General features: G+C 38.5%; 1 protein-coding gene across 2 annotated transcripts in view; it reads left to right on the top strand.

The window, feature by feature from the left end:
• The first annotated feature begins 1,344 nt into the window (after positions 1 to 1,344).
• LOC138015036 (uncharacterized) overlaps positions 1,345 to 10,000 on the top strand; it is a 234,725-nt gene continuing 226,069 nt past the window's right edge. For both annotated transcript variants that reach the window (XM_068861936.1, XM_068861935.1), the window contains exons 1-4: positions 1,345 to 1,431; positions 6,219 to 6,372; positions 8,033 to 8,135; positions 8,812 to 8,937. In XM_068861936.1, coding sequence (XP_068718037.1) covers positions 6,319 to 6,372; positions 8,033 to 8,135; positions 8,812 to 8,937 — 283 coding nt within the window. In that variant the 5' untranslated portion in view covers positions 1,345 to 1,431; positions 6,219 to 6,318. The remainder of the gene's footprint in view (positions 1,432 to 6,218; positions 6,373 to 8,032; positions 8,136 to 8,811; positions 8,938 to 10,000) is intronic.

The following is a 10,000-nucleotide window of genomic DNA, read 5'->3' as shown; positions in this document are numbered from 1 at the left end:
GCCATTGATATCCTGTTTCACTGTTGCATCCAAATTTGTATATTTTAACAGACAATCTGATTCAGGCTTTCTTTTAGTAATAATTTCTTACAGCAATGTGTATAGCAATGTTTTTGGTTACCTTTCTTACCGTTTTTGTCTTTCTTTTGAGATGACTTTTCCTGACTGGAGATTTATTGTTTTCTCTAAGGCAATAACTTAAAGAGTCCTTTTAATTTAACACATAGCTTCGAAAGACTGTGCTTATTCTAAGAGTTGACGGGAAATGAAAGGCACTTTCCTCATGCAGTGAAATCACCCCGGCGTTTTTCGAGAATAGAGAGAAATTTCTTCGGTTGGTTATTTTGATGTTATTTTATTACATTCTCTCTTATTAGCAATTTTGCGGATGCACACGATTGTCTATCGGAGCGACCCATTTGGATTATATAACACTTAATCTACAAGTATCTGAGAAAGTTGCCAAAAGAGCGATTTGTCTTTTCGCCGATTAACGCAGTCTTATGATAAATCAAATCCTAAAGATCAACTGATAATTGAAATGTCCAGTCAGTTTTAATACCCTCCGAATACAATGTCAAGTGATATCTATTGCGCACGATCATCAATATCCACCACTATTGCCTTTCTTCGCCAGAAAAGCTGCAGTCTTAACCCTCATGACAATAAGCTTTCCTCGTTAAACGCTTTGACAGCCAGAATGTGAATCAATATTAATACTCTGCAATCAGTACGTATTAGTACGCGCCTATTTGCTTTTCAAAGACAAGTAAAAGCTCATTTCGTCTCCTTGCCTTTTCGTAATTACAATGTCACATTTTTCCTGTTTAAATAACTATCAATAACTATTCGATGGATGGAGAAAAACCGCGAGTAGTCCCTTGCAGTAGTTCTTTCCTGCTAGCAGAGGTCTATTTTCTCGTATTTGTCAGCCCAGCGAACGCGAAAGAAAGGAGACCCCTGTTAGCAGGGTACAAGAGTTCTCTTTTCAGGTGCATTTTATCCATCCGCAGTTTTTATGAGTTGTTTGAAGACGTTTTCCCCAATTTCTTCTTTGTGGGCAGATGATACATTGAATTTAATTTCTTTATGTACATATAAGCTCTACATTGTTTGCTTTAAAGCAGCTGTGTTGGTTCTTTTGGTCTCGAACAACAGCAACAGAAATACCCGAAGTGAGACTTAAAGCGGCTCTCAGACGCGCCAACTCTTATGATTTCATTTACATCCTTCAGCTTTGAAGCAGGTTCAATCAAATGTCTGTACCCTATATTTTGAATCACCTTAAATTTGAATCAACACTCTTTGGATAGTTTTTCAATCACTCTTTCTCTCGTTTCACAGATCTTTTGGATGTCTATTTTTGCGAGCAGATATTTGTTGCTGAACCACAAATAGCCTTGCTTTACTCAAAGGATCCGCCATCTCAAGGTAACATAATCGAAATCGAAGACTTAAGAGTAACATAAGAGTAGACATTTAAGCAGAATTACATTTGTTTTTAAAGTTAAATAAGAACAATAATTTTTTTGTCAATCGATTCTCGTCAACCCTTTCACAGTGGTCTCGTTTTCTGCAATCGCACTTGCAAACAGCTGATTTTGGGAGCAGCATTGTCATTGTTGTTTACAACATGTAGCTCTTTTACAGCAAGGGAAAGCAGATTATATGAGTTTATTGAGAATCTGGTCAGATTATTACTACTTTGTCTAAAAGCACCAAGTCTTAAATCCAGTAACTTCCTGTCGAAATCTTAACTCGTAAATTGTGATAGAGAATATAAAAAAGTTCCACGATCATTTGAAAAACGCAGATATTCTCTGAGAGAAATTAAATATTATCTAGATTAACAATTGCCAGTATCCATAGACCTAAAGAAAATACAGGGATTACTGGATAAGAGTTTTTAAAGTGTCCCGTTCAAGCCTTAAGATGCTTGTTTACTGGTGTGATCTTTATCTGGGAAAACCCATAGAAGGGAGTAAGTACCCCCCTAACCGGAAGGTATGTAAATAAAAAAGCGGTTCAAACGCCTGCTGAGCAGACACTAATACGGCCCCGACGACGGTAAGCCGCGACTTTACAAACACTTTAAGATTTGACGTGAATCTGTAAACCAAGTTTTTATGTTAAAATTTAACTAGAGCATAAACGGTTGTGTTTGGAAATTTACTCTGTAGGATGGGATTACCTGCATGCTTTCTAATTTTTAAACCCCAGTTTTGTTTCATAACTGGGCTTTCGTTTAAGATAACTTAACACGAAAATATGCGGGTTTTAGAAACGCTCTTAAATAGTCCAAGTTAAATACATTTCATTCTTCACGAAGACGGTAGCAGCCAAAACGTGCGCCAGCATGGGGTCAGTTTCACAGACTCAAAATGTTGTTTGCTGTTTATGTTGAAATTTGACAGATCGACACAAGCCATTCGCCCAAAAATGGTTACACACCCAAAAATTGGAAAACTTGAAGCTAGGGTTTATAAATCCCAGAAATATTAACCATGTAGAAATTTATAACTTATGTTTCGCTTTAGCCTGCGTAGCAGGCGGTTTGTTGAATTTTAGACCCTTCTTACGAACGGGTTGACCCTCGATCGAGTAATCGATTGAACGAATCAGTGGTCCCCAAAAAGGCGAATGTGGAGAGGACGAGGGGAAGCCTAGAGAAACCGCCTGCGATTTTCGAAGCCCCGTTCGCGCTAGAGGAGGGAGAAAATATCGCTCCTGATTGGCTGAAAAAGTACCAAAAAAATCCACCTGTCAGTCCTTTCATAGAAGTCTAACCACGAAACATGGCGGAAAGATTTTAAAAAGTCTGGAAAATTCTTTGCGGGATCTTCAGGAAATTGGGTATTTGGTGTTCAAATTTAATTTAAAGAGCAGAGCGGAGACACTGTAAAGCAGCCTATGAGAGGAGGTTTTCTTGTCCTTCCCACAGGATTTGGCAAAAGTTTCATATTTCAGCTTTTTCTGAAAATAAAGGGGAGGAAAACCGGCGAATTGTGTTTTGCATTAGTAATCGCACCTTCGAGAAATATGCCCAAGTTAAATAGTACTTCGTTGACGCAGACAAGTTCTTGCATTTTCCAGTTCTCGCTTTCTCTTGGATTTCGATCCAGGTTTTTGTGCGGCCATCACATTCAACCGATCACTCAAAAGGAAGAAGCGTCTAAAATTAATCAACCTCTTAGCCAGATTGCAATTTTTGGAGAAATACCACTGGTATGTTGTGTAATACCTTGTGGTCAGACAGACGCAGGCTTAGCACAAAAACATTTCTTACCTTTTTGCGTACTTCTAAACGTCGGAATTAATCCAAACATTCCACAAAAAGGATTTTTTTTTTGCTATATTCAGAGATAAATTTCGCTTTCCGGCGAAAAGCAATTTAAGCTTAGCAACGCTTATCGCAATCAATTGCCATATAAGGTCAAACTAAGGTATATGAGCTGATAACCGAGATTGAGTGAACCAATCAGAGTACGAGAAATGCATTAACCGAGGTTGAGAATTTAACAATTCTTGTTAGTCAAGAATTTTCTGAAAGAAAGGTTGTTGCCCTTTTTTTTACTTCATTATTGAAAGAAATGGTTCTTTCGTGAAGGGTTTGATCCCAAACACGAGTGAGACAATTAGCGGAACTGCAGACAGCGGAACCTAGAGAAATGACTGTTTTTATTGAAACCCCATGATAAAAACGATGAGTTTACATTAATATTTGTTAAATATTGACTGTACCCGCCGATTATCGCGGTCCAGGTGCCATTTCTAGCTGTTATCTGGGTGTTCAAGTTAGCCGATTAACTGATGGTTGCGTGACAAGTCACACCGTCTGCTCAATTCTCTACTTCCGGGTTTTTTGTTGTTGTTGTTGTTACGAAGGTATTCCGACGAAAAACTTACTATGCCATAGTCTGTGGAAAAGTTGATAGTTTGTAAAATTCACTTTATTTGATTAGTCTCGACGATAAATAAGTGTAGCCTATACGCTCACGATTCAAGTGCATTTATGAGCATGGCCTAGGCCAAGATCAGGGAAACCATCCCACCTCCAACCAATCTCGACCCCAGAGCTCTTGTCTTGACTGAGGGAGAGAAGAACTCTGGGGAACCCTGAAACAAGATGTCTTCTCATTGGTTTTCGTGAAGAACAATCAAAAGCGTCTCTAACTGGTGCATTTACGTTAGCACGAAGAGTGAGCAGACGCCGTAAGGTTCAAATAACCAATTTTTGGTTATAGGAGCCCTTACGGCACAAGGTCTACTACAAGAGTTTCCCAGAACCTTGGGTTGATCCGAGGCTGTGGTGACGAGAATGACCTCCAACGCGCTACGCACCAAATTCTCCTTGTAACCACAAGCGATTGATCACACCAGTGGTAGTTATAGCTGGTAATCAGTTGTCCTGAAGTTAAATAGACTCTGTAAAACTAAAGAAAATAATACAAACATAAAAGGGAAGTGAGGCGATGACCACCCGAAGCTAATCTCATCAGTAAATTCGAAAATAACCTTAAACAGACCCAAGTAATGACACGAAAAAGATTAGGAAAACTGGAAACATACAAGACCAACCTTGCCCACTGCCTTAACAACTGCGGAAAGGTACTAAAACAGGCGCTAAACGAAAGCTATAAACCAAATGACAACTGACAGGCAGCAAATAGGATCACGTGACCTGGATGTTGCGAAAAAACTAAAAGATGTTCAAACCAAGCGGGATCGTCTTTTGAGGTCGCAAAATGAGTTGGTAGGGTGTGACTTGTCATGCAATCCACCAGTTAATCGGCTAACTTGAATCAGACGGTGAAAATACGCAGATAATAGCCAGAAATGGCACCTGGAACGCGACAAGCGACGGGTACAGTCGATGATTAACAAACATTGATGTAAATCTCATCGTTTTCATCATGTGGCTTAAACAAAAACAGTCATTAAAAACCCTGTTTTGATTGGCCATTCAACCTTATTGTGTAAACGGCTCAGCCTGAAGTCAAACTAGATACGTCTCGTTTCTGAGAAAACAAGAAATAAGTAGTGTTTTGTTTCTGGACTGACGCACGGAAATAAATAGGAAGGTTTTTTTTGCATCTAATAGCAAATATGTTTTTTATTTCAATAAATGTTTTGGCTGGAAAACGTTTTTTGTCAGATTTTCCTGCCTTTGTGAATTCATCATGTTGTGTAATTATTAACTAATTTGTATGCGTAGGTTGAAATTTGATATGGGATCAGACAGAATTCTTGCTGTTTAGTCATTCTGGTGTTATTTGGGAAGCCAACAATATTTCTTCAAGCGTATCTACTGCGCATTTAGGTGAATTTTTATGTTCTTAACCAAATTTAATTTATGCAACAGTTATTTACAGACAAGAGGCTATTTTTATAATTTGATAGGGTGTTTGGGTAACAGCACAAAATTTGAGTAGGATAAACACATACCAAATGCAACTCAGTTTACGCTCACGGAGTGTCTAGTTGATGTAAGAGGAAAGTCGATGTTGGTTGATTGAATTTATTCACAAACAAAAGATTTCGCCTGAATTTCATCGCCAATATTTTATTAAAAAAATAAAGAAGCCTTGCCTGTGATCTGTTCTGTTTTAAAGCACGCGCAAAGCGCATAGTGCACGAAAGAAGTGTAGGGGAAACAAGAGACATAGTCGAGTGTTTTTCCTACTTCTTGAGTGATCTATACTCTTCCTGAGTGCAGAACAGATAACAGGCGAGGCTTGTTTATTTGTTTTCTAATGAAGAATTTTTTAATTTTCTCACGCATTTGGCTAAAATTTTCGACAACTTTATTTTCCCAATCCTACGAGTGGCGTCAGCCGTGCACCTGTACTTTCATAAAGCACCCTAAAAATAGACCCATCGCAATTGTTGTTACAAGGGTTCAAAACATTTTATTGGTTAAACGCGACCAAAGCTGTCTAAATGTCAAACCATCAAAGGCGCGAAAACGTCAAAAGCAAGTTCAAAGCTAGCTAACAGACGAGTGCAAGTGGTTTTTCAGTCTAAAATCGGGGCAAAAAGCAAATTGTTCAGTGAAATCCGGCTAAATTTTCGCTCATAAAAATCTGAACAATTCTCGGTTTTCACATGAAGTCACGGTCGCCATGTTGGAGCCCCGACCAAATCCTCCGGGAATTTAACTCTATTATTATGCACACCTTTTCTTTTGTTTTCGTTGAAAAACTTGGCTGCTGATCAAGTAAGTGAAAACCAACAATTGGAAAACAAGCTGCTTAACTCGTGTGGCTGGTCCGGCTGGTAAACAAACTGCTGCTGTGTTCGGACCGCTAGTTGTGTTGTATGAATGGACTACAGTTTAATTTATGGAAAGAAGATCCCCAAAACAGATTACAGGTGAGGCTTCTTTATTTGCTTTACACTGTATAATAAAGAATAAACAAATTTCAACACGTACTCACCAAATCCTACTAGTGACGTCAGCCGTGCATCTGTACTCTCATAAAGAACTCTGTTTTAACCATTTAGAGTTCTCGTTATGTCGAACCTTATATTAAAACGAAATAAAAAACTTGTTCCTCTTGCATTGTTGACTTATATAGACGTAGATGGGCTTTTTTAAGAACATTCGAGAAGTGCGCACTTCTTTGGTGCAATTGCTTGATAAATAAGGGTTCTTTAGAGTTCCGGTGTAATAAGGTATATTGAAAAAAGGAAAGGACAGTCTTTGAAGACTTTTTTTTTCTATATCTATGCAAAGCTATATACTAATTACAAGCATTTCTGTTATGTCACACTTTGTGATAAAATTGGCTCATTTTCAGTGCAATACCTGTATCACTTTGTATTAACACATGTCGCACTTTGTGATATCAGTCCATCACATTTTGTAAGAAAATAAGCTGTCGCACTTCGTAAAAACTTTGGGAAAAAGGAAAGTGTTTCTTAACGAAGACAGCGCGGAATCAGCAAATTACTGGTTAGTAGGACTAGCAACGAGGACTTACAGTGTGGTCTGAAAACTGCAGACGAAGGACGTAAACAAAGAAGTATAATAATAAATAGAATATGACTAAATTTAAGTAAGACGTAAGACGTAACGAGTAAGAAGTGCAGAATATGACCAAATTTATATAAATAGTGCATTTTTTGCCTTTGGGAAGATGTTTTCACTCTGAATTTGCCACGTGTAATTTTTTTTTCTATTTTTAGTATTGTAAATTACATGCATAGGATGACCTTATGTTGCAAAGAAAGCGACCCAACCGTATTTAATAAAGGTAAAAATGCAAATGCGAATGATAGGAATGCAGCTAACAAAACATCTCAGTCTCGAACGTATATGTTCAAGTTTAAACCTGCATTTAAGTTGCCACAAAGAATTTTTTACCCACAGTTTCAAAACGTTACGGGAAAAGGTTTGTGGCGAAAACCATTAGTGATATTTCTGGGGTTTTTTTATTATTAAGCTGAGTTTCGGCGTTTGCGACTGAATGTTTTTCAAAATGAATATTGGGGACAATGAATCCTGCATACATGGCCGATATACCGAGCTACCAGCCACGCACTTGCCATTTTGGATGTGATATTATTCGCCGTACCTCAAGCGCGGCCCAAGATATTCTGCTCTTCTTAAGTCTACTAGAACTTCTTATTACACGGATTTAATTGATCAGTGTGCTGGTGACTCCAGGAAGTTATTTAAATTGGTTACATTCCTCTTACTAGTAGTTACTGATAAACAGTAACCGTGTCACTGGTGAGACCATCTCCTGGACAAGGTTGAGACCTGGCTATTTTGAAGGAGGTGCTCGTTGTAGGGTATTTGGGAAATGGGCGGCCTTTTTTCTTTTTCTTTTTTTTTGATAAAAAATTAATGGCATCATTGGTAGAAACGTCTTCATGCGGGCTCATCCGTACAATAGGAATAACAATCCCCTGTGGTACACCCCAATGTAAGGAGGTGCATCCCTGAGAAAACTATTTATTTCAAACAATTACTTGAATGTCGTGATCGTTAATCCTTTATTTATTGGTTTATTTATTTTGCCGACAGCATCCTCGCAGCTTACTAAAGGACACATTACCATTTAAGATGAAGTTAATGATATTTGCTGTATTTTTGTACTGGTGGAAGAATACCGTAGAAGCTAGTCAAGGTAAGAAGTAACTCTAGGTCGCTGTAGTACGTCGGTGCGCGAGAACGAGTGAGGCCAATGGGGATGGATGTCTCGGAAAATTAAAGCGTCTCGCAGACTAGTTTTCGGAAATTTATTGACACCATAACTTCAAATACAGAATTTAGCAGAAATTAACGTGCGTGGATTGATTTATAAAGAACACCTCATGAAAACGGAAGTGTAGCAGATATAGCAGGAAATTTGATATCAAATTAATTTCAACAAAACGCGACAGGAGACCTGTAGGACTTCAGCAAGACGCATTGCCTAAATTATATTTAAATTCTCTACATCACTGTATAGGGGAATTTTTAAGAGTGCTTATAAGAACACGTTTAAGCCTTGGGGCAATTCGTTTTCCATTCCTGAGAGAAGTCAATCTATTCAAATTTTCCGCCTTTGCGGCTGCTTGTGAAAAATGTTTCAGGCACAAAATGTGAAAGGCAAATCCGGGTTGAGAAACTCTTCATAAAAAGTCCAACTCGTTCACCGGGAAAAAAGGTATAATCGGCTTTTGAAGAAGACGTCTTGTGTAAAACCAAGATTTTGTGAGAAACTGTTGTTGTCAGAAATTTAAGACGTAGTGGAATAGTCACTTAATACAAATCTTTAAACATGCACTAAACATCTCCAAATATGGTCTCTTTCATTCCAGGAAATTGTTCATTTGATAAACATTTCTGTGAATGGAGCAATGAAAAGCGAAACGATACGTTGGACTGGAGACGGTATAAAGGGTACACACCCACTAGGTTTACGGGTCCATCCCACGACGTATCAGGTGAAATTACCTTTCTTTTTTATATGTGGTTATATTTGCGGTGATAAAGTCTCCTAGAATTATTAAAACTTGCAACTGAAACCATGATGCAGATACTAGCTATTAAAACTATGCCATATGTTTGAGTAGATTCCAAAAAGCCGGCTTTCCCCTTTTCGGGCGGTTTCTTTTCTACGCAATGTTTGCGTTGTTGCCACTGACGTGATGCACTGGCATATTTTTGAGGCTATTATGACCTCTCAGTTGTGCTGCACTGTTCAAGTTTCGACGGAATGGCTCGTAAACTACTCGCTTTGTGACGGCGACAAATTTTTCCTGGTTCTACTTCCATCGGGCTGTTAGAGAACCGAATTTGGTCCTCTGGCTTTGGAAGAAAGGACTCTTTGGAGATTTGGCCCCATCTGGTCACCTGTGAACAGATTCTTTGAAACAGTATTCGGTTTAATTAATACCGTTACCTGCTTTCTACGTTCCCGATGCTTGGAATTAAGGACCTTTTTCGATACCTTGAACGCTTTAAGGATATTGACCTTGAAGTTGTAAACATCCAATTAGCGATGGATGCTTCTCGGAAAGGAAGACAATATATCTGTTTGATTCGCTGTGTTGTATAGTTATTTTTTCAACCGCCAAGTAAGACCAAATTACATAAAGAAATGCAGAGATCAGCCATCAAAAACTTCGCAGACTTTCACCTCTCATCAAAGTCACTGAGAAATCTCAGAAACATGTTCATGCCACTCGTTTCTTGACAGTGTTTAGATGTTGTTGGCTTTTGATAAAATTACAAACTTACTCACCTGTAAGAAATTTCGACTTTTTCTTCACATCCGCTCAATAAAGAACGTTCGCCAGGGAAAGCCATAATAATTCTTTTTCGAAATTTGTCTTTTATGAAGAAAACGTTAGAATTTTTTGCTTACATCTCGGTGGGCCCAGCGGCTTTTCCGGGTACTTCTCGAGCCATCGCGTGCGAGGTTTGCGCTGGGTTTTGCTCCATGGGCTTACACCAACGCCAGAAAACAATGTTATCATTGGTTAAAAGAGGAAAGACAATCATGCT

The sequence above is a fragment of the Montipora capricornis genome, chromosome 9 (assembly GCF_036669925.1).
Source record: "Montipora capricornis isolate CH-2021 chromosome 9, ASM3666992v2, whole genome shotgun sequence".
Lineage (NCBI taxonomy): Eukaryota > Metazoa > Cnidaria > Anthozoa > Scleractinia > Acroporidae > Montipora > Montipora capricornis.
The sequence above is the reverse complement of the archived record's forward strand: the minus strand, read 5'-3'. Positions and strand labels throughout refer to the sequence as shown.